Source organism: Colius striatus, chromosome 1, assembly GCF_028858725.1.
Source record: "Colius striatus isolate bColStr4 chromosome 1, bColStr4.1.hap1, whole genome shotgun sequence".
Lineage (NCBI taxonomy): Eukaryota > Metazoa > Chordata > Aves > Coliiformes > Coliidae > Colius > Colius striatus.
In genome coordinates, this window is record NC_084759.1 from 125,066,438 (window position 1) to 125,091,447 (window position 25,010).

Genomic DNA, 25,010 nt, shown 5'->3' on the forward strand with positions numbered 1-25,010 from the left:
GACCAAAACAGGTTTTTGGGGTGGGCGTGATAGTAAGGCTGTGGAGAGAAAAGAAGCAGCAAATAGTTGAGAAGAGGTTGGAGGAGATAGAGAATCACATACTTCTGTTCAGAAATATTTCAGTGCAGCTCCAAGAAATGGAAGGACACAGAGGTGACATGGAGAAGCAGAAGAAAACAAAAAAATAGAGTTTTAAGAGAAACAGAGGTATTTGGGAGAGAAGGTGGGCAGAGAGTTGCAGAAATGTATCTGTTTCCTTCCCTCTCATTTTCTTTCAACGTGTTTTTCTCAGAGCTTTTCCTCTCTTTTCTCCTCCCCACAGCAATCAGCCAAGCTGGAAAGAAGAGATTGTCTCTGAACTTGGTGGTGTGTCTTGGCACAGAAGATTGATAGTAAAGAAGTAAACAGGGTTGTCAACTGTGCTAACAACAGGAGTAAAGGCTGCTTAGTGACAAGAATGAGGACTCTTCCAGAGGTAAGGAACTGGGTCTGTCTTGAAGTCTGCTGAGGTACTTCCATTGCACTCCTCTCTTTTATTTCCCCTGCACACAGCTACACTGCTTATTGCTCGAGGGAACTGGAGAGGTTGAGTTTTTGACAGAAGTAGCTCGTCCAGGTGTCAGAATTAATGATGTGGGACGTGGTGAGAGGATTTAGGGGTTCTTGGCCATCCTGGCAGTCATCCTAATGGCCACTTTAAGGCTGAATTCAGATCTATTTGAAGCACTGACCTATAAGTAGTAGTAACAATAACAATCTGATTAATTTCATTTTTTATTGTATCCTCATTTTTTCAACTATTTCAAAAAGGTACTTGTGAAGAAACATGCAAATTTTTTTCCTCATAAGTAACTGTGGGTAAGCATGGCACAGTTTTCTGAATGTGAGAATGACATGGTAAGCCTAATTGCTCCCTATGTAGTGCAGTGTGCTTTTCCTTGTTTGATGTCTTGTATAAATAACTAGGAAATTTGCGTATTTGTAGACAAATCATACTGAACTGATTTGTTAGCTCAGAGATGCTGAAATTTACAAAACATTAAAAAAAGAAGAAATACTTAAAGTTTTCTATGTAACTAAGTAATGTAAAAAAAGAAATGTGTATGTTTTGTCATATTGATTTTTTTTTTGGTCGGTATTGGGAGAGCTGTGAATCATAGAATCATAGAATCATAGAATGGTAGGGTTAGAAGGGACCTTTAGAGATCTAGTCCAACTCCCATGCAGAAGCAGGTCACCCTAGATCTGGCAACAAGGAACTTCGATGAGCAAGCTCCATAAGGGGAAAACCTATCAAACAACTCACCTTCAGCTGCTCCACCTGCGACAGGTAATGGGCACCGTAGAAAGAAGCGAAGGGTGCTTGTTGTGGGTGACTCATTGCTAAGGGGCACTGAGAGACCCATCTGTGGAGCAGATAAGGAGTTACCAGAGGTGTACTGCACACACACAATTGTGGCTACAAGGCAACTGATCACTTTATATTTACCTGTCTGCATTTTTCTGTCCAAAGGATTTGCAGCAATGTTTTGTATCTATTTTGTATCTATTCTCATAGATAGGTTTTGTATCTATTCTCATATTTCTTTATGATAAAGATCAGACAACACTCATGATTTTAAACAGTTATTAGTCGTGGTTATGCCCCAAAATTTAGTGGTCTGGAATATAATTCAGCAAACTTAGAGAGTACTATATTTGAACACAGGCTAAAATATTGTTTTTCAAATAGAGCTTAGTGTGCTTTATGTTCTGAAGTGATTTGCTGACAAAAGAAAAATTCAAGAAAATGTTGGAGCTTCTGTGAATATTGGGGCATTGGTCTGAAAACGTCATCCATGTGACTAATGAGATAAACACAATTTGGATAACAGTCAAAGCCATTAGAAAGATACTGTCTGAAAAATAATACCCTTAAATTGTCTGTTAAATAATTATGAAAACTTCTGCTCTCCTTGCCTGTCATAGAATCATGGTTTGGGTTGGAAGAGATCATTAAAGATCATTTAGTTACAACTGCTATGCCTTCCACTTGGTCAGGTTGTTCAAAGCTGCATCCAACATGGCCTTGAACACTTCCACGGATGAGACATCCACAGCCTCTCTGAGCAATCTGTGCCAGTGCCTTACCACCTTCTCAGGGAAGAATTTCTTCCTAATATCTCATCTAAATCTACCCTCTTTCAGTTTGAAGCCACTACCTCTTGCCCTGTCACTAAATATACTTGTAAAATGTCCTCTCCAACTTTCTTGTAGGTCCTTTTAGGTACTGGAATTTTTAGGTATTCAGTTTTTCATCCATGAACATCCTCAACTCCTTCTCTGCAGGACTGTGCTTAATTCATTCATTACCCAGCCCTGTTTGTGCTTGGGATTGCCCCAACCCACGTGCAGGACTTTGCACTTGGCCATGTTGAGTTTCATGAGGTTTGCATGGGCCCACCTCTAAAGCTTGTCAAAGTCCCTCTGAATGACATCCTTTCCTTCAAGCAATGTCAACTTCACCACACAGCTTGGTGTTGTCAGCAGACTTGCAGTTAATTCCACTGTCCATGTCCTCAAAAAAGATGTTAAGTGGCACTGGTCCCAGTACCAACCCTTGAGAAATACCACTCTTTATTTTCATGAAAATTAGATGCTTCTTCTTCTCCAACAGCACTAAACATTAAATGCAAAGTGAGGAAGAACTAGACAGAGGAACTTATACCTCCTTGCAGAACTCAGGAATGGCTCAGAAACAGAAAGAAAGAGATGCTGAAGGAAAATTGGATTCTTTGGCTGAGTTAGTTGCGTCAAATAGTTCTTGCAAGATTCTGCTAGCTGAAGTGATGCTCACATTGAACTTGGATGATTCATGTAGTACATCAATTAAAAAATATTAATTTTATAATTGAGGACAATTCAAAGTCAGCCTTTAGTGATTTTTCAGGAATCTCACTTAGGTACAATAAAGTAATTTAAATTTGATCACTTGCACATTCTTAAAAGAAAAGGATGAAAGAAATAAAACTGTAGGAGAAATTGCATTCGTCTTCACCTTCATCCAAATACTAATCATTCTTCTCACTGACTCATAAGTGATGCCCATATGGAAAAGTTGTGTCAGAGATTAAAGGCTCTTTGTCCTTTTCCACAGGCTTGTTGAAACTATTCACCCATCTCTTTATATGGAGCATGCTGGATGAGGCAATCAAGCCTTCAAAACATACTATAATAAAGTGCTCCTGTTTTCTGCAAGATATGTAATGTCTCTGCAGCCTGTGCCATGGAATTTTTTGTATCCCACCTCCAGTTTCATCTGGTTAAATCCATACTTCCTCGACCCAGGATCACTGAATTAGGAAGGGCTCTGTATTTCAGTGTCTGTGAACCACTTAGGCCATTTGTGGCATAAATGTGAAGTTCACACTAGATAAAAAATCTGATAAGGATGTTGCTCAGGACAATATCTTACTTTCTTTCAAACTAGATTTCTTTAAGCTGTTATCATGAAAACAATATAATGGACAACTAAGTATGACTGTCCCTCCCTTTTTTCTCCTTTTATGTAGGGCCACAAACTCTGTCAAATCCAGCCATATTAACTGAGGCAAAATTAGAATGATAATCATTAGGGAAAATGAAGTGTTTGAAGAACACTTTTTGTCTTTATGGCTCACATAACAAAGATCTTAATAGAGTTCCTATGTAGAGGTACCAACGAATTTCCACTCCCCTGTCTCTTCTTTTGGTGTATGCTCTTCTCAGTCAGGTCCTTCTCTAGTTGTTTCACATTGGACTCTTGACAATCACAGTAGTTAGTTCTCTTACAGATTTTTAAAAATCTGTTATTTGATGCATTTAACACTTCAAAAGGAATGTAATGTATAAGCCCAACATAGACCTACTGTTAACTAGAAATTTGGAGAAATTGCAGAGAGTCTTGAAATACCAGTTTCTTGTTAGTATCTCCACAGCCATGCTATTTAGTACTCAAAAGAGAGAAACAGATGTCCTCTGATAACATGAGACCAAAGAATTGAAAAAATAGAAATATTTCATAGTAGGAATAGACCAGAATTTCTATTTAAAAAACAGGAAATCTTGCAACAAAGAAGTCAGCAGCTAAATGGTGAGAGATGAAGGCTTGCACAGTGAAGGATAGTTTTTCTTCCTTCTTTTTGTCTAAATAGATTTTCTTTTGCTCACTTCCCTGTCATACTGTTAGGTTGTGACATTTTCTACGTGAGCAGTGAAAGCGGTACTGTTTTACTGCGGGAGTGTATGAGAGGAATTTGGATTTCCTCTTTTATATTTCCTACACTGTACTTTGCCAGTATGACTATGTTCTGCATCTAGCACTTTTTAATGCCAGTATTCACTTGCATGTACTTGCTCCAATTGAGTTACTCTGTATCCTGCCTAAAGAAGTCAGAACAAAGCGGTTAGGGGTTTAATCCTTAGCAGTTTCTCTAAGCTGACATGGGGTTTTGAGAGGCTTCTCATAATGACTAAATGAAATGCATGTTTGACAGGCACAAAATGATGAAGTTTGTTTTTCTCTTTCTTTCTTTGTGTTCTGTTAATGTTTTTGTACAGGAATTCTACATAGTATATTAGGCAAGATGATTAGCAGCAGATATTCATTGCCTTAGCCTTTCCTCAGATTAAGGGGTAGATACTGTCAGGTTCTTAATTCTTAACAGATTTTGCTTTATTTCTTCTTGTGATTTTTATAAAGGCCTATGTTTTCTTGTTTTGTGGCAAAGTTAGACACCAAATGTGGTGACAGATGCAATTTAGCTGCTGCATATAAGGTTGCAGACAAGGGAAAACAATCTAGAACTTGAGAGTCATGACAAGGCAGGTAAGAACTAATGACTTTACCAGCAGGGGGTGCACCCCTACAGCAAGGGAAAGAGGGGTATAAGGCAGGGCAGGTCAAGGTGTAGATTGCCATGCAAGTCCATTGTGAGGAGGCAGGCCCAAGGTCAAACCTGCAGAATCAAGTCTGTAGGTTAAGATCAATGGGGTACAGGGGCTGCTTCTTCAGCATACCTCAGGTGGAGATCATGCATCAGAGCTGTCAAAAGCAGCTCTCCAGTGAACAACTGGGCACCTCCATCAAGGCTACTTCTGTCTTTGAGAAAAAGATCTTCAAAGCCTGTCAAAGTTTCTCAAACAACTTTCTTTGATTCAGAGAACCAGGCTTGAGCATTTGGGAGGCTGTGTGAGCAATACAAGCCAGGCCCTGACACTGGCATGTAAGACTCTCAAAGCAGCATTTCCATCAGCTTTCACAAGGAGATATGCTCCTTGCTTGCCATACTACTTCTTCTCTATCCCTCTTCTCTCAGATTTTCCATTATCTCCTGTTTTTTTCCTTCTGCCTCCTGTTCGTCACTGAATACTCTTGTTCAGTCATTCCACTTTTAATGTTTTCAGTTTTCTTCTCTATATAAGGATATTACCAACATTCATTCCCATGTCTGTTCTCTTGTAATCTGCTGTTCTCCAGCCTTTGCACATCAAAGTAGGTAGCAGCAGTGGACACATTAAGCTAAAAATTATTTTATCTAACTTTATGAAGGTAGATGTTAAGGATGTATCCTAACATAGCCATCTAGCCTCCTTCGCTGTCATTGGAGAAAAAGGCAGGTAACTCTGGAGAATGCCTCAGCTCATCCTAAGATAGATGTCTAAAGTAGAAGCTGTACCCATAAGGTGCCTGGTCTTCTCTACTGTCTAAAGAGACACACCTAGATTATGAACACAACTAAATTTAAGTGAGATAAAACCTGTCTACATGTAAGAGCTTCTGTGTGACTTAGAGCTTACTGCAGTTTTTAGAATAGGGAAAATGTTGTCTACCACTTGTACTGGACTAGAGGACTTAGCATGCAAGAGTTATTCCTCAAGGAGAGATCTGAAATTAGTGCTCAAGTTGCCAGACTATAACAGAATAAAGAACCACCAGTTCCAGCCATACTGTTACTAGCTTTATGGGATCAAAAAGATTTGATATCTTCAGGAGATGTATGCAAGGTGATTCCATAAACCACTAGCAACTATGGAAGGGCAGACCTCCTCACAGCAAGCTGTCTTTTTGATCATAACACTGCAAAGGTTGTAGCTGGAACAGAGAGGGGAAAAAAGAGATGAGAAAGCTCCTAGGTGTACAGTTATCTAGATGACTTGGACAATTGCTGCTATCGTCATACTAGTCCTGTGAGTGATTTTCTAGTAGTTTAGGTGAAGGACGGACTATATGAACAGTGCTAATTTTAATATGAAATTTTCTTTCTTCATTTTTTCTGTTTGTCTCATTTTTCTCTCTTCAGACCTATGACCAGGAGCTGAAAACAGATGCAAAGAACAAAAGATGTCTTCAGGAGAAAAGCCTACTTCTGTGTACACTTCTCCTCAGTACTATCCTTGGCTTTACACTGCTTATCACCTACATCATGATGACTTGTGGTCTAGGTATAATGTGAGATATCCCTTTCCCTGCTTCCTCATCCACTCCATTTGTAAGACCCTGTTTCTCTCCCATTATTTATTAAGCTTAGCATCTGTGTTAAGAATCATACTTTTAGAATCTCAAAAGATCTTAACACCAGTTGTAAAAAAGGTACACTGTTCTGCCTTTTCCCTGCGTCATAGTAGGGAGAGATTCCCACATTTGTCCTTCACCTGCCTGATCCCAGTTTAGAGGGAAAGCATCATTACATTGTCTTATCTTACATTATCTTACATTGTCTTATCATTATGTTGTGTTCTGCCTGTAGTTGCCTCCAGGAAAATTAACTGAATATGAGATTTGGAGCTCCTCCTCCACCTGTCCATCCCTGATTTCAGAAGTCTAGTCCTAGTTTTCTAGCATAGACCAGTGCAGTCATAGTGCAGAAAGAAAAAAGCATAGTCTCTTGCTAACTGGGGAGTTGTGAGCATAGACCAGAAGTATTAATTTGCCTTTCAAAATTGCTAAACAAGTATCTGCAGAATGGTCCACGTAAATGTTTATGTCTATTAAATGCTCAGTACTGAAGGTGAATTTTTATTGGTGGATATAGGTATTCCTTGCTCCAAAATAAGCATTATTGACTCTTCACCTAGCATTTTTCTTTAGCTCCAGTTATATATTGGAGACTGTTCACTTCAGAGATCAATGAAAAACTGTTAGTTTAGATTTTGTCTAAACTGCCTACCTCCTTCTATGTTAACTGTTGAAGCCATAGAATGAAAAGTCTTGCTTTGACTTCTAAATGGCTTATTTCAATAAATACTTGATCTGATCTGATGTTGATACAACACACTAAAATGAGAATACATACCCATTGATTCACAGCAGTTTAGATAAAGGGAGTTTTAGATGAAAGCAGGATGTACCAGAAATTCTATGTCCTATTTTATTGAATGTCATTGCTGAGAAATGGTTTCCATGCTTGAACATCGCCCTTAAGCTTATGTTATGTGCATAATTTGTTGACACCATTTGTTACTTCTTGATTATCATTTGGACAAATTTGACTGATTCAGAGAAAATACACTGAGAAGTCAGAATAATCCAACCTGTGACTGCTTAGATGGTATGGAGAGGACACCACATCTGAACTGGTTACCTGTCCTTTATTTAAATAATCTCCCATATAAAGTGCAAAGGCAATTTTCCTGTGACATGAAAGACAGAACACACTTTTCTATTTTCAGCAAAATCTTACAAGGACTTCAAAATTGCATGTCAAAAATAAATATTCAATTTTGTTTGCACCAAAAATAAATATTTTGGAGGAAATGTCCCACAGATAACTCCTCTTTTATTTTAGGAAGTGGGACAGGGAGAGTGTGTTAGTGGTGGTGGTGTTTGGAGTTGTTCTCACTCTCTACTGTCACTGTTCAGTTCTCTCCTTTTTACTTCCTGCCCAGGATCCTGTGATGTTGAGCCAGGTCTTACGCTGTTGGCCAGACTCCTGAATTCTAGGAATGACACTGTAGACCCCTGTACGGATTTCTACAAATATGCCTGTGGCAGCTGGGAAAGCAAATACTCAAGCAGAACCACAGAAGAATCACTAAATGTCTTTGATGTGGTGTTGGAAGAAAATCAGTTGATCCTGAAAAGGCTTTTAGGTAGGGACAGATGATTAATGTGTTGCCTTCAGCATCTTCCTCAATCAGAGCTGAGAATACTAATAACTGAGAGCACAATCATTCCTAACAGAGACTGAGTCCAGTCTCTTCATTCTTCTGTCATTACAGGTACAGATTTATTCTTGAGCATATCATATTACAATAGCTACATTTAAAAAAATTTAGCTCCCCTTGCCAGATGAAACGCACACTTCACAGTTCTGAGATCACATCAAATCATTTTCCTGTTGCCTTATAAAAGCAGAACTTTTTTGCTGTGATTGTCTAAATAGGCACTCTGATCATGTGTCCTGACTCCATGTGGGACTGAAGCCTAAATACACACCAACTTTCCATTGTGCTCCCATTTCCATGCAAAGAAATTCACATATTTGGCCTCAGAAGAGTCGTGACACTAGAAGGTCTCTTCCTCTGACTGACTGTGGGAAGTGTGGATGTATTTACTAAATTTTTCTAAACCAAAAGGCAGAGTAATATTTTCTTACATCCTTTCTCTGCTCTTATGTTGCCCCAATGTTTTGTCAGAATTTTTTAGCTGCTTCTGTAGTTTTTAATCTTTTTTTTTTCTCTTCTTTCCTCAGAGAGCCCACAGTTTGCAATACGAGGCTCAGCTAAGGAGAAAGCAATCCAGTTCTACCGCTCCTGCATGGATACCCAACAAATAGAGTCCCAAGGAACTCAACCATTGAAGGACCTCCTAAATCAGGTGAATGTTTTTGCTAATTCCTTTCCCTCCAAAGATAATTTTTGTAAGAAAAAAGTAGTGTGAAGTTAGAGCCATATAGTCCTACAAGACAGAATTTTGCTATCATCTGGATCTGAAATAAACTCAAGGTTCACAGCACAACTTCTAAGTGATATATCTTCTAGCTTTAAATGTTCTTTCAAGATTTAATTTTCTAACACAGTGTACCTGAAACTTTCCTCATCATCCTACATATTACTGTAGGACTGTACAACACTAAGACTGCAAAGAGGGATCACTTTTAATCTCAGAAGCACAATTCAATAGGATCCAATTTAAAGATCAGGGAATATCTTGCAAAAACGTGTGAAATTTTTGGGTCTAATATCTGATGGCCAAGTCTCCAGGCTTCAGGGGAAATTGTTCTCTCTGAGAGACTTCTCTCTGTGCCAGGGAGGGTTGTACATCTTCCTGACAGAAAAGGGCATTTATGACCTGTCTCCAAGGGGGATGCAGAAGGAATAGTGAATGCAGACTCACCTGTGAATTTGCTTTTTGGAGAGATGGGACTTACACTCTGTTTGTCCTGTTTCCCTGTTTGTCCTGGATGGCTTTAGAGAAATGAGACCTTTTTCCTTCTGCTTTTTTTCCTGTACACTGTGTTCATTTGATAATTATCATTCTTTTTCCCTGTATTATTTTGCAGTTCATTGTTTTGCTTAAGTGAAAATGACAAGTCATTTCAAAGCCAACAGGATATGCCAAAATCTTCACGAGTTTCCCTAGTTGCTATCTTCTTTGTTGTCTCTCAGTTGTCATAATGACAGAAGCTCATAGGAGTGAAAAAAAAAGATTTTGTAAATATAGATTGAACAAGTGTTTTTCTCACCTGTTGTCTCTCTCCCTCTCTAGGTTGGTGGATGGAATATCACAAGTGTGGGGAAAGCAAAAGATTTTAATGAAACTCTTCAGACTATCATGGGCAGATACAGCACCTTTCCCTTTTTCAGAGTCCATGTGGGACCTAGTCCTCTTGACCTCAAGACCAATATTATTCAGGTGAGTAGAATGAAGAAAAAAAATTACCAGGAAGCATTGGGAATAAAGAGTCAGTTACACAGCCCATGAGACCCAGGCTTGCTCAAGTTAAGTATATGTTCTTTGAAGAAAGTGTTCCTAAATTTCAGTAAACTTCTTGATTTTATTACATAAAAAGCACTTATTTCTGGAAAATGAGCAGATGAGGAAGAGTAAATTGCTTACTTTCTCTCACCTCTGTTGCCTGATAGTGTAGACTGTCTTTGTCATGCAAGGGTCAGGTTCTTCTCATGATCATGGTTATGACTTGTACAATAATGGACTCTTAATTGACAAGTGTCTAATGCATAGAGTGTACTGTAAATTTTACAGCTCAGTATTGTGGTGATGGGGGAGAAAATCAAAAGAGTAGAAGTATGAAAACTCATGATTTGAGAAAAAGATGACTTAGTTATAAAACAAAAAATAAATTAAAAAATGGTGACACAAAAAAGCCCCAGTTGCTCACCACCAACCAACCACTGCCCAGCCAGGTCCTAAACAATGGCAGCTGTGGCCAACTTCACTCACTCCCCCTTCTTTTATTGATGAGTACAATGTCATATGTTGTGAAATAGCCCTTTGGTCAGTTGGAGTCAGCTATGCCAGCTGTGTTCCCTCCCACCTTCTCGTGCACCCCCAGACTGCTCATAGAGTGTGGTGTGAGAAGCAGGAAAAAACCTTGATGCTGTATAAATACCATTCAGCAAGAACTAAAACATCCTTGTGTTATCATCACTCTTCTCAATACAAATCCAAAACACATCCCCATATAAGCTACTGTGAAGAAAATTAACTACCTCAGCCAAAACCAGTGCACCATGTAGAAATACTTACCAATGTGGTTTACATTTGAGTAGCAGTCTCTATAGATTTGTAATGAGCTTTTAAATGAGCTGCAGAATATGATAGATCCACAAAAATTGCTTCAAAAACATTTTCCAAAAGTAAAACCACTTTATTAATGTTTCAAATTATGTAAAACAGAAATTAGCAAAACATGTTGAGTATATCCTCATATACCTGGTGTTTCTGGAAAGAGCAAGATGTTTTTCCTTTACTCCTTTTTGCAGATTGACCATCCTGAATTTGAGATGCCACCTGAGAGTAAATTAAAAGAGAAAAATTATCCTGAGGTAACATATCAGAGGTTGAAGAAAGGTAAAAAATAGCTATTTGGTGTAGGGATCTCCTCAAATTGCTTCCTGATTCAGAGGGATCTTTTTCCGTGGTTATGGTCAGTGACCTCTGAAAACCTAGAAACAATTATTTACAAAACTCTCTACTTTTCCAAAAAGATAGTTTGCAAAATGTAGCACGTTTTCAGATGCCAGGTTTAAAACTTCTAGTGTAGAAACAGAATGTTATCATTTTAATCTGTATTTGCTAAGTAGTATAAACCTAAGCTTTATAACTTCAAATCTGTGTATTTGGGGAGGAGTAGCTAGCATTTTAAAAGCTATTTTAAAATTTTTTAACTTAAGCTGGGGAAACAAGCTCTTTGACCTTGGGAGTTATTACAACAAAGTTAATTTAATCAGAGCTCTGTCATTTTTCTGAACTTTCATAAAAACTGAATTGATTTTAGTTTCTTGATCGGAGTCTTTGAGTCCTCAAAAAATACTCATCACAAGTATTCCTTTGGTACCTCATGAACTATAGAATCATGAAACTGACATTTTCTCTCCATCAAAAATACTGTCTCATTATATCACTACATCTCTCTCCTTTGAGTCCAGAGATGGCAGACCTGCATCTCTAAAATGATTCTGGTATTTAATGTAATTGTATGCTGGGACACAAATAACCTTTTGGGAATTCAGTGTTCTTCACTGAGAGAGGAGCTGTATTTGGAAAACTCTATTCCACATGAAGAGTTATGTAAGGATGTTGCAGTGAGAAAGACAGGACAGTCTTAGTGAAGAGGATGCAACGGTTTTGAAAGATTGAAGCCAATATGGTCAAGATGAATGGATGCATAGATGGATAGATGGGTGGATGGAGTGACCCATTTCAGTCATGTGTCTGCTACTGGTCAAATGCTCTGTATTGCAGGTTCTCCGTGTGTATCTCTCATATTTGAAGAAACTGGGGGGGCTACTTGGAGTGCCAAAGGATGGTCCCCCTGATTCCTTTTCCCTTACCTTGTCCTTCATCTCTAACCTCCAGCGAGTTGTCACCCCACTGCAGGAAAGACAGCAGAGGGGAATGCTGTTCTTTCGAACTACCATTAAGGAACTACAGGTATCTGTGCTTTAGAACTTGAGCAATGTAATTATACATGGCATTCACTTTCTAAAGACTTATTTCTTCAAAAAAGATATGAGATACTCTGTCTAGATGCTATTCCCTTGCAACTTACACTTGGAGTCAGTTCAACTTTAAATAAACAGATAACTTACAGTCTTTTATTGACAGCAGTTGGATTTTTCAGGCCCACAACCCTCCTCCCCAGTGCAAATTCAATAAAAAATATTCCTTTTCTACTATAATCAATACGCACATCATAAAACCAGTTTAACTTGTTGAAAGCATTCTTAACTATTAGACAATTCCGTTTTCCCCTCCTATAGCTTGTCAAGTCAATTTCGTAGAATCATAGAATAGTAGGGGTTGGATTAGACCTTTAGAGGTCATCTAGTCCAACCCCCCTGCCAAAGCAGATTCACCTAGATCAGGTCACACAGGAACACATCCAAGCGAGTTTTGAAGACCTCCAAGGAAGGAGACTCCACAACCCCCCTGGGCAGCCTGTGCCCATGCTCTGTGCCCCTCACAGTCAAATAGCTTTTTCTTCTGTTTAAATGGAATTTTTTGTGTTCCAGCTTCATCCCATTACCCATTGTCCTGACACTAGATACAATAGCAAAAAGGGATGCCCCAATGTCCTGACATCCACCATTTATATACTTGTAAATATTCATGAGTTTAATTTAGATACGTAATTCAGCATGTAAGCTTTGTTTTACTTCTAGGAAAAGGCACCTGCTATTGACTGGTTGTCATGTCTCCAGACTGTCTTCCATCCTATGCCAATGAACCTCTCTCAGCCAATTGCAGTGCATGACATGGATTACTTAAGAGGCATGTCACAGCTCATTGAACAATGGCAGAAAACACGGTATGAGTCAAAATCTATGGTTGTCGTTGTTCATGCCTCAAGAAATATTAACCTCAGATAACATTAAATTAAAGAGACCTGAGTTAGAACCTGATGCCTAACAATTTCAAGGCTGCTGTGGCTCTCTATCCACATGTTTAGCCAGTACTAAGGCTTAGCATATATTCCCAATAGGTTTCCACATGCACTCACCATTTACATACATACATCTAAATATATATATGTGTGTGTGTGTGTCACAGATCAACAGACATGGAACACGGTGTTTTTACTGACACATCCACCACACAAACATGAACAGCTTAGACAGCTTGATCCTATTCTTCCTTTCTCAGCTTATCAGGATTGGTCTACACTAGCGAAATATATAAAAGTACACATACCATATGGATCACTCCAATACCTGGTCTAAGAAATTCAGTCTATCCAGAAGCTGCCCCCAAATCCTGTGGTGTCCACAACTGCTGACATCTGGATATATGAGTCCCTGAGTCTTGCAGCCCTACTTTGCTTGCTGGTACTCTGGTATCTCCCTGTTACACACACATATATAAGCAAATCTCTCCAGTAGCTGGTCCAAACAACTAGTCTCTCCAATAACCAGCTCTCAGACTTCTGCTCTCTAAAGCAGCTAGATTGAACCAGTCCCTCTAGCAGTCAACTCTCTTTGTCTTTTCAGTACCCAGTCCTCACACAGAGAGTAGAATGTTGAGAATAGCATTTAATAGGACAGATTAATGATAGCATTAGATAGGACAGATGATAGTGACTATGTGCAAGGTTCAATCAGATAGCTGTCCTCACAAGCCACAAGTTTATGCTCAACCACTCTCTCTTACCACCTTTCCCTTTTCCCACAAGTGTTCCTTCCAATTCAACATGATCCTTCCCTTTCCCTGCCTTTGGTCCTCCCCATAAACATTGCATAAGAAAAAGTCTCACAAAATCCCACACACCCCTCAAAATATTCTGTAATAAGTTTCACTGAGTTCTAAAAATACTCTTATGCTTCCCATAAAGAATCTTGTGCCCCAGCAGAAAATAACTATTTGAGTCTTTATGGTGTCTGGGGAGAGAGTTTTCTTTGGTTGAGTCATGTCAAATCATGCCCCAGCTGTACCCCATTCAGAGTACTTTGTTGTCATTGTTCAGGTTACTAGAATTATTCTGCATCAAATTATTCTTCTGATGCTTATCGCAATGACCAGCCTTCAGTCTTTTTGAATTGCATTTTCCTACAGGGTCCTTCACATTTACATGATTGTTTGTCTGGTTGGGAATCTCTCCCCAGCCCTTGACAGTCAGTTCCAAGATGCACGCCTGGAGCTATCTAAGATCCTGTATGGAAAAATGGGATCTAGAGTGGTGAGTTAGCCTTTAACCATCTTCTTCAGCCACCCCAGCAGCTGAACACCCTAGGACATGCCTTCTAGATGTTCTCTTGATGTCCCATTGGGATGAGCTTTCTTAGATTTGGGGTGAAAAACTGCTTTTATGAGGCCATTCAATGCTTCCTTTTTCTGAAGACGTGTCTTTGTGTAGACATGTTTTCTGTAGACATGACACACAAGACTACAGAGAGCTAGGTGTACTGTATCATGGGATAGGGAACAATATATAGATGGTCATATTTCTTGTATACATTTGTCTCAGCTAGCGTATAAATCTTCATCTTATGTGAAAGAAAGTGGAGTAAATCATAAGGAAATCAGTGTCAAAGATCAAAGTTTCTGAGGTAGCTCAAGTGGAACTGCATTACTTATCATTGACTGCTATAATTTTTAGATAGCAGTGTATATGCTACTGACTTCACATTTACATATCTTTTTACTGTCTTCCTGTCTGTTTGTCCTCATTCTCATGTGTGTCTCTTTCTCTGTTCTTACAGATCCCAGCTGAGCGCTGGAGGAAGTGCTTGACTGATACCAGCTCTTTCTTTGAGCCAGTTCTAGGGCAGATGATTGTGCAAGAAATTTTCCCTCATCAGACCAAGAAACTTGTAGGTATTCATCCTCTTAATCCCCAAGCAGAGCTCAGCTTCATCTTTTTCTTTTTTTGATATACCAACTTACCCCATTGTGGCAGCAAAATCACTTGAAGTTTTTATACCTTTTAACATATTTCTGTACTTACATGCTTCATCTCATTTTTGGGGGATGAAAGATGCCAGAACAAGACATTGCTGTCATCACTAGAATAATCAATGCCAACATAGTAGTTACTATCTTCATCTCAACTGTTAACAAAGTCATGTGTGCAGCACCCTTACCTATGACAGCCCTACAAATGCATGCAATCTCAGTGTGCTTCCTGGAATGGCAAGTAGTATTAACATATTCATCATCAATCTGACATATTTAAATAAGATTTTCAATTCAAAATCATTAAACCATCATTTGAGCAGTCATACAGAAACAAATCAGGGCCAAAATGGTCTGAGTGGATCCACAGTAAAAGGATCACCTGCCTGCAGTGTAGAAAAGATTTCTTTTTTTCCCTTTGATGATCAGCGTTCATTTCCTTTTGAGGGAAATTAGAATAGGCACCAGGTTTTGTAAAGAGTTTGCAGTGTATAAAGTGACAAGAGTAAATAGCACAAGAGAAGTTAATGGGAAAACTAAAACTACTTGTAATGAAGCACAAAGCTGAATGAACAAAACATATTTTTATGGAGGAAAGACTCAGATTTCCACAACTTCAGAAAGGGAGCAACAGCATGAAAAGCTTGTCGATACTGAATTTTAATTTCACTCTGGAAGTGAGGAAATCACTTGGTCCATTCCTATCCCAACAAGAATTGAGTGAGAAAGAATTATGTTTCCCTCTTAGTTTACTGTGAGAGACAAGATGAAAACGTGTCTAGGAGAGGAGGGTGGGCCCTGTGAGGAACCACTGGATGCCAAATAACTGAAGCCTAAATCATTGTAGAAACTCAAATCTCCTATTTCATCACAAGAAGATTTTTCCCCTAATTATTCTGTGGTTGAATTGCTGGAACATGCAAAGATGATACCTAAGCCTGAACAATGTTTTTCCTGCAGTTCTGACCATGCCTTCTTTTCTCGATTGCAGGCTGAGCAGATGTTCTCTGAGATCCAAGATGCCCTCTATGGCCAACTGGATCAATTGGAGTGGATGGATGAACAGACCCGCCAAGAAGCTAAAGTCTTGGTGGGTGCAGGTGGCAGAAGTTACTGAGGCCTTCCTTTCCCTGAAGCCTCTGAAGAAGGAGTGGAAGGGACCTTCACATGTTCCTACCTGCTTCTACAGGCAGGCAGTCTTAAATAGATGTCTTATACATACTGAAAATTGTAGGTGGTTTCATAAGTGTCATCACACATGTGTGCTCACACATTAATGTATTGAGATAGAGAGGTTCAATTTGTTTGTCCATGAATTAATTCTACTGAGATATAGTTCCATTTTGTACATCTAGAGAGGTTAAAAACTATGAAGCTGAATGCCAGAAAACAATACTATAAAAAAAAGTAGAGTAGAACAACATTAGGCCTCAGGAGATTGTGTTAAGAAATCAGAGATGTCTTTTAGCAAGAGATGTCTTGTTGAAGCAGAATAGCTATCATTTTGAAGGGCTGATCCACAGATCATTTTTAAGTTGTTTAAAGAGAGTTTTAAAAGGACTTATGGAATGTAAAGCCTCCTGTTGGCCACATATCTTTTTGATCCTTTGTTTGTTTGTTATGGTTTTAGGTTTCTAAACTACAAGTGGAGATTGGCTACCCAGCTTGGATACTTCAGACTGCCAAAGTGAACCTGGAATACCAGAAGGTGAGCTATGTAATGTAAACATGCCTGCCTGTACTAACTGCTACATTACCTGATGCTGAAAGAGGCTATGACCTCCAGAGCAATGCACATTTCCTACTGTTCATTTTCTGATAATATGTGGGTCTGGAGAATTCAGAAAATCTTTATCTATTGGTTCTATATTGTTGCTTATGCTGTCTTCTATTTAGAGTGGTGGCCTGATAGAGATTGGTTGTGATCTAATTGTATGTCCTGTTTGGCCTGCAGGTAACATTCCTGTCACATCTTAAATTGGAATTCTTAAATTCAAATTCAGAACTGTGAGATAAAAAAACCACAAGTTTTCCATTGGTTTGTCTTTTGCTTAAGCTTTTTTTTGACCCTTGGGACTTTTTCTCATACTGTCCAATTCATTCCTCACTTATGTCCTATGATGGTCACATTACCTATCTCTTCCCTCAGTTGGAGATAAATGAAGACACTTTTTTCTTCAATGTGGTGGCTTGCTTGAAAGTACTGAGGGAAAACTCCTACTTGAAACTCCTTCTGCACCACTCACAGGATAAGTAAGTGTCAGATACTGAACTGAAAAATGTAACAGAATCACACGCTTGAGGACTGATTGAATTTGGAAGGGACCTGTGGAGATCACCTAACCCAACCCTCCTGTTCAAAGCAGGATCAGCTAGAGCAGATCTTGCAGTACTGTGTCCAATTGTTTATCTATATCTCTCTTTCACCGAGGAAGAAGGGGGAGGGCAAGCCGGGGCAGAACAGTACTTCCAGATGTGATTTCACCAATCCTTGAATCTGGCAACCTGTCTTGTATTCAACTTAAGCTCATGTTACCAAAAAAAAATCCCACCGTTGAGGATGGAGCCCCAGACCCCTGAAAAAAAAGGATCCTTTTTTGCCCACAAACCCTTGAGTAAGAGGGATAGCTGGTTCTTCTGGACTGAGCAGCAAAGCAAACAGCAAAACACTGTGATGACATGAATACCAGTAGGGTAACCTCAAATGCAGGACATAAGATGTTTCAGAAGGCAGGCAATATTGTCAGACATGCTTGGGACCTTACAATGCCCAAAGAGTATTTTGTACAGGACATTGCTAATCCCAATTTATTTGACAGGGAAGATGTGGGATGAACACCTTAATGTGTGTGAAAGCTAAGGTACTAGCTCTGACCATCGGTAAATATGCAAAGGTTTATTTCAAACACCTTTAGATAATGTGAGTTTCATCATTTTTGCTGTTGCTATATGAACAGTTAGTTGGACTGAGCATTCCATTTTTGCAAGAGCAGTGGAGGAAAAGAGCAAGATACAAGATAAGGAGTTAATATATTCTCTCATTTCTCTTTTTCTGCTTCTAGCTGGTATGTGTCCCCCTGGACTGTGCATTCATATTACTCAATCAGGCACCACATGCTGGTCTTTCCTGCTGGAATGTTCCGTAGCCCCTTTTTCCACATGGAATTTCCCAGGTATGCAAATTCAGAAGCTGAATGTAGTCCCTTGACTGCATCATGTTTCCTGGAAGAATCTTAGTGGGTCTGTCTTTAACATCTTACTATATCCAAGAAAGACCCAGTAAGGGGGGCAGAGGGGGAATAGCTTTTTCTAAAGCCACATGGATACTGCCTTATGAATTCTGAGTGTGATCATTAACTCTGCTGGAGTAAAATCAGAATCTAGTGAAACTAAGCTAAGCCAAATATATTACTCCAGAGAAAAGAGGCAGAAATATTACATAAATTAACTGCAAAGTAGACATTTCACTTTTGCCTTTTATTTTCTCGATTCCAAGAATTACTGAAATCTAACCTATAGAAATCTAACCCAGAGAAAATAGGAGCCTCACAGAGCACCTTCTTGACAGAAGTCTTTTTCCAATAGATCAAAGACAGTTGTTCTCTTCCTTTCCTTTTTTGAAGAAACATCCTCTAATAAGCAAATATATTTTTAATTCAGTCTTTCTCTGCAACAATGACACTTCTGTAGACCATAGCTTTGGTCACATGGAATAGATCTGTTAAGCAATATTTTTCTGATATTAAAAGCACTTAAAACCAACTGACTGTAAAAATATTATTTGATGTCCTTTTTTGCATGAAAATTGTAGCACACCTGAGAAGCGATAGAAATAAAAGTGCTTCCATGTCCTCCAAGTAGAATGTTCCTCTGCAGCCCACAGTGGCTATAATGAATGTTCACTTGCTCTCTTTCTGTTTTCAAAAGCATGCTTTTCAATGTTTATTTTTCAGTGCTGTGAACTTTGGTGCCATCGGGGTCTTCATGGCCCATGAACTTCTTCACACATTCTATGGCTATGGTGGGTACAGGCTGTAGTGTCTTTATTTACTCTTCTAGGTCCCTTGTAGTATTTTCCCTCAGGGGATCTTAAACTCTGATCCCTGTATCAATGTGTATGTGTGTGCGTGTGTATATATATGTGTGTATATATATAATTAAAGTAGATGAAGGTAAGGAAAGCACATTCCAGGCCATGCTGACTACCAAGAAGACTGGGTGATTAATGTGAGGAATACAGGTGAATGTCAGAAATATCTTTGCTTTCTGGGACTCTTTTTTTTTTCCCCACAGTGCTGCCTGGGGGCTGTCCTACATGTAACAGGAGCACACTGCAGAAATCTATAGACTGCTTGGTTGAACAGTATGAAAGCTATAGCTTTAAGGTCAACGGTACTTTCACACTGTTGGAGAATACAGCTGACACTGGAGGGCTTACCATTGCTTACCAGGTATTGTAGTCTAATCTCATAGTTTTACCACACAACTCACCCACCATGTCAGCAGGTTGCTCTGCTGCAACCCTCTCCTACATGCTGCTCCAGCTCCAGATTTCTTGCATGTCTGAGCCAATGCAGCACGACCTGCATGTCCTCTGCTGTTACAAACGTAGATTCCTCACAAAGCTTTGCTCATAAGCTCACTACTTCCATGTAGGACTGTGTCCCCCCTTCACCAAATCTGAAGTCAGTCTTTCTTTGCTTTCCCATTTATGTCCTGCATAGAAAAACACATTATGTTTTATGTCTTTGAGGAACTAAGCTGTGACATGAACCAGAATTCTGTGTGTTGGTAAAATGACTTCATAATGATGTTTTCAGCAGTACTTTATAGATATTTTTTTATTTCTTTTAGCAACAGGACAAGGCGTAATGGGATGAAGCTGGAACACAAACAGTTCTATTTAAACATAAGAAAAAACTATTTCACTGTTCAGATGATGGAGCAGTGGAGCAGGCTGCCCAGGGAGGGTATGGAGGCTCCCTCCTTGGAGGTCTTCAAGACCTGCCTGGACAATTTCCTATGTGACCTGATCTAGGTGGACCTGCTTCTGCAGGGAGGTTGAACTAGATGATCTCTAAAGGTCCCTTCCAACCCTACCATTCTAGGATTCTGTGATTCTGTGAATCATCAGGCAGTAGTTCACCAGTTCACTAAGGACAGGGTGCTCTGAGATCTCTAGGTCTGGTTATTTATTCTGTTCTTGCATGAAGAATGTTGAGTGGTAGAGAGTCTTTTCATTTTTATTCAAATATTTGTGACTTTCTTTAAAAGAAATTGTCATTATTTCATCGTGCAGTCACCACATCTCTTATTGCAATGTGTGTATGGTAATGTCTGAAGTGGGAAGCAAAGAAGTTGTTATTTTTCCATCTTAATTAGGTGGATGGCCAGCAGCATAAAACCTCAGAGTGAGGAGATATACAAACTTGCTAATTTGTTAACTATGTATTTGATATATTTAATTGCCAGAGACATGGGTTTGGTACATAATCTGAAGGCAGATTGATTATTATTAACTTTCTCTCTCCACAGGCCTATAAGAATTGGCTGAAAAAGCACAAAGAAGAGAAGGATTTATCTAAGATTGGACTTTCACATGACCAACTTTTCTACCTCAGTTTTGCTCATGTAATGAATTCTAGGCCATTCATGTGTGTCTTTCACTCTCTATTGTCTTCCACATTGTTATGATTTATCTTTCTCGATAGTCAATCCCTTTTCCCCTTCTTCACAAAACCAGGAATGACTAATGTTTCTGGGAGACCAGGATCTTATATAGAAAGATAAAATTCACATATAGGATCTGTGAAGGATCTCAGAGCTAATAAAAGGCCTGACTACAAATATCTCTTTTACAGAGCTTTGAAATCTGCCACAGTTAAGTTGTAGCAGACAATTTGTGTTAGGGAAAGCAAACTTCATTGTCGGTTTCTGGGTACTTTTTTCTTGTTGTGAGAAATCTTAGAGGAAAGTGGAATTTTACTGGAAAAGGTACATATCTCCCCATCCCTTCTTTCATCCACCTGTCTGTCATGGTGAATAATTAGATATCACATAGTTCTGAGTGACTGATAGGGAAAAAATAATTTAGAATGTTATTTAGAAAGAAAGAACTAGAGGTACATGCACACATAGTTTGAGATCTCTGTGGGAACTTGGTTTAAAGATCTGTGCAAAGCTGTGCAGTTGTGCAGAGTTGTGCAGTTGAGTTCCTCATGATAGATCATTGGATTTTTGTGCTCACAAAATTCACACCCTAATAAGTCACTGCAGTTGTGCAAAGGGAGAAGTTTTGTCTGTGTACTGGCATTATGTTAAGTAATTCTGAAATCACAGATTGTTTGGTCTTGGTGGCAAGAGTTGCATTTCAGTGGCTATCTGGCAGCTCCATCATTTGTCAATGAATAAAGGCTGAAATCACAAGAGTGAACTGGTTTTTACACCAATAAAGTCACATAACCTTCCCATCAATCTCTAGAATAGTAGTAACTGCTCTTCCTTTCTTAATGGACACTCATTGCTTTTGCTTAAGAAGCTAAATCTAGATATCGAGATCACGTCAATATCATTGCTTTAGATGGAGTCCAAGGTTCCATGAGCCTAAACTTCAAGCTATCTAAATTTCCTGTGTCAGATAGGGAAACTGGGACAGAGAAGTTTAGGGAAAGAGAAAACAGAAATTGTGATGGTGAAGGGAAAGATCTGAAAATTGTTGGCACCTGTGTGTTTTCACTTGTTTACTCCAGCAGTCATGTGTGCAGTGTCATGACAAGCCTTAAATCTTGTTTACATGAGGACTTCCAGCCAAACTGAGTTGCTTATTTTGCTTCCTTTCAGGCAATGTGTGGACACCAGGATCCTGAGAAACTAGAGTCTTCCCTGAACACAGATCCTCATAGTCCTTTGCCACTTCGTGTTTGTGGACCTGTCAGCAATAGCCAGGACTTTGCCAAGCACTTCCGTTGTTCCAGTGGATCACCAATGAACCCAGATAAGAAGTGCCACATCTGGTAATCTGCATGGAAAGGGAGGAAGAGACATGACCCCAGGGAGAGGAAGGCCTGATCCAAGAAAATATGACCATCTCAGGGCCCCTAGGGTGACATGATGCTCTTATTCACTCCTCTACCTTCCTTTTCTTGTTATGCTTTCCTCAGCAGCTGATGGCAGCAAAATTCTGAAGCTGAGCACAAAAGGGTTTCTCCTACTGCTCTCAGCACTCTGTCTCAAATGTGACATCTCTAGAGTTTAGCAAGTCCCAAGGCAGCAAGTTGACTAGCCAGTCTCTAGAAAGCAACAGCTTCTGAAGGCTTGTAAACAGAAGGATTGTTACAGCACTCTGTTCTGTGCATTTCTCTGTGTGCTCCAGAAGCCTCACAGTCATGGTCAACGAACAGGGCAATACGCTGGAGCTCTAAGACTTGTTAATGTAAGACTGGCTTTTAGGGAAATCCTGTGAGTTACTATTCCAACCACACAGACCAGAGAGAGAAGGATCCTTTTCTCTCCTGCTGATAAATGGAAACAGGGACTAGGATCCAGCTAAAATCCATCTGAAAGATAAGTCAATAATGAAAGTAACTGAAGGCATTCCCAGTTCTGGTTTTGCTTCATCAGCAAAACTCCTAAGAGAGAAAAGGGGCAAGTGCTAGGTGGATTGAGAGCTGAGAACAAATTCTCTTTCTTCTTTTTTTTCCAAAAAGATTCTCTTTTTTAGTCTCTATTTAGGGCTAATGGTGGAGTATGGGACAGTCACAAGGGTTTCTAGAAGTCTCTGAAGACTGAACAGTTAGGAGCTGCTTGAAAGAGTTCAGCGCAGAGCCATGAAGATGATTAAAGGAGTGGAGCATCTCCCTTACGATGAAAGGCTGAAGGAGCTGGGGCTCTTTAGCTTGGAGGAGATTGAGGAGTGGCCTCATTAATGTTTACAAACACATAAAGAGTGGGTGTCAGGAGGATAGAGCCAGGCTGTTCTTAATGATGTCCAATGATAGGACAAGGGACAATGGGTTCAAGCTGGAACATAAGAGGTTCCAAAGAAACATAAGGAAAAGCTTCTTCACTGTGAGGGTGATGGAGCACTGGAACAGGCTGCCCAGATGGGTTGTTGAGTCTCCTTCTCTGGAAACACTCAAAACCCACTTGGATGAGTTCCTGTGTGGCCTGTTCTGGCAGGGGGTTTGGACTAGATGATTTTTCAAGGGGCCTTCCAACCCTTAAGATTCAGTGAGTCTATAATCCTAAGAACTTCTCTGGATCCTGAACCTGTTTTTGTCATCCCTAAAAGTTCTCTCATCTCTATATTTGTAAATATTTATAATTCATACAGAGGAGTAGTGCTGCTGTAGAATTTTACTTTCTACTTGAAATAGAATTTTATATGTTCATTTACTTTAGAGGAGAAAGAGAGTATGAAGTAATATATTTTAGGGTAGGAAGAGAAGAGCTTACAGCACATTCTCAAGAGTAACCTACTAATTAATATCAATTTCAGGTTCTGATAATTAGAAAATGTATATCAATGTTCTAAAAATTACCAAAGTTAATAAGTATAGAAAATACTCCTACTTTTTGCATACTCTTCAAACTGTTGATTAAAGGAGCGTTTTTATTTTACTTATCATATTGACTGCCTGAGGATTGTTTGTGGTGATGGCACATGGAAAAGGTGATGGCAGATGGAAACATTCCCTAACAATGCAAGCTTGTAAAAATTGTGAAAATCTTAGTTAATTGTGTTAATCCTTTCTAAGTACTGTCCAATGCAGTAAAATATTTTACAAGAACAGACTATTCAGAGATTTTTATTTCACTAATTAACTAAAATATTAATAAAGTATTTGCTTCAGGGAAAACAATTACTCTGCAAACTCATTTGCAAGTCCTGTTTCTTTGACCTGCATTTGTGCTGTTTCCAGTATGACTGGAGTTCTTACCTGAACTTCCCAAGTAATAAATAATAATACCTCATAATAAAAATTGGGCTTGTGCTTTATCATTTAAACAGTATTTACTGTTCCTCTACTTGTTTAATCAATTTTGTCCTAGCAGTGTGTCAAGACTGACCTTCTTTTGTTAATAGCAATTAGCATGTTACCAGAACTTGTGTGTCATTTAGAAGTTATTTCAATGTGCTGAAACTCCTTGGCTACTTTATTTATAAAGCATAGAAAAATCAAAAGCTATTGACAGTCTGGATTTTGAGGAGTCTTTAACTTTGCGTATATCTATCCTGCTAAGTGTATAGGGGAACCAATTCCCTGGAATATGAAATTTCTTTTCTTATTCTTACAATGTACGACAAATTTATGGATATTCTGTTTAAAAGACATAGTCACCCTCGAAGTTGGTGAGTTGAATTAATTCTTCTTTATTGCTAACTATAGTGCGTGTAAGAAGGGAGATCTGGCTTCAAAAAAATTGCATGAGTCTTGAACTGAGAATTTATTGTGTTTCTCAAGGAGAGAAGAAAACACTTTCTATATGTGGATAAGGTCCTTGCTCTTGGTCTCAGTGTTGCAAATTCTCTGGATGTGGTTGGTGAAGAGAAGCCATGCTGCCTAGCAGGTGATTGTGAAACATAGATAGTTGTTCAAATGGTTATCACGCATGGGAACAGAAGTTTTTTCATTCTTTATGTAACATAGTAAAAAAAGAGCATAATACTGTTAATGCTCAGGGAAAGAGCCAGGTCTGACAGCAGATTCTTCACTGCTGAATTCCTCAGTCTCTGTGAATCCTCATGCTGGACCATGTCGATCACTTCCATTCCTTCCCCTGTTGATGCTGCCACAAATGTTTCCTCCATTTGCTCCCAGCCTGTAGCTGTGGGCGGGGAAAACAAGCTTTTTTTCTTGTTCTTTCACACTCTGATCCTCTTCACCTTTGCTTCCCTCTCCCTTTCTCTCCCTGC

At 39.2% G+C, this 25,010-nt stretch overlaps 2 protein-coding genes across 8 annotated transcripts in view; one reads left to right on the forward strand and one right to left on the reverse strand.

Annotated features, from left to right (window-relative positions):
- Positions 1 to 1,369, reverse strand: part of LOC104564058 (scavenger receptor cysteine-rich type 1 protein M130) — a 47,125-nt gene extending 45,756 nt beyond the window's left edge. The window contains exon 1 of the mRNA XM_062006522.1: positions 1,307 to 1,369. The gene's annotated coding sequence lies outside the window, so the exon portion shown is untranslated. The remainder of the gene's footprint in view (positions 1 to 1,306) is intronic.
- Positions 1 to 24,076, forward strand: KEL (Kell metallo-endopeptidase (Kell blood group)). 7 transcript variants are annotated; one of them, XM_062006616.1, is made up of 19 exons: positions 1 to 223; positions 293 to 475; positions 6,321 to 6,469; positions 7,880 to 8,109; positions 8,712 to 8,836; positions 9,728 to 9,874; positions 10,966 to 11,028; positions 11,948 to 12,136; positions 12,868 to 13,013; positions 14,255 to 14,378; positions 14,902 to 15,012; positions 16,086 to 16,184; positions 16,725 to 16,802; positions 17,244 to 17,347; positions 18,157 to 18,267; positions 19,048 to 19,115; positions 19,388 to 19,545; positions 20,630 to 20,725; positions 21,935 to 24,076. In XM_062006616.1, exons 2-19 carry the CDS (start codon positions 458 to 460, stop codon positions 22,109 to 22,111), a joined length of 2,193 nt encoding a protein of 730 aa, XP_061862600.1. In that variant the 5' UTR covers positions 1 to 223; positions 293 to 457; the 3' UTR covers positions 22,112 to 24,076. The 7 variants fall into 7 exon arrangements, with proteins under 7 accessions (XP_061862600.1, XP_061862591.1, XP_061862608.1 ...); XM_062006607.1 differs by having other exon boundaries at positions 323 to 475; XM_062006624.1 differs by having other exon boundaries at positions 1 to 207; positions 323 to 475.
- Positions 24,077 to 25,010: the final 934 nt, after the last annotated feature.

What these genes read in the sequence shown, in the direction of transcription:
- KEL (XM_062006590.1), top strand. Translation starts at nt 1,265, where the DNA reads ATGAGCAAGCTCCATAAGGGGAAAACCTATCAAACAACTCACCTTCAG. An exon ending in ACTTGTGGTCTAGGTATAAT is followed by an intron (nt 6,470 to 7,879) that starts GTGAGATATCCC and finishes GTCACTGTTCAG; the next exon opens with TTCTCTCCTTTTTACTTCCT. An exon ending in TCTACCTCAGTTTTGCTCAT is followed by an intron (nt 20,726 to 21,934) that starts GTAATGAATTCT and finishes GCTTCCTTTCAG; the next exon opens with GCAATGTGTGGACACCAGGA.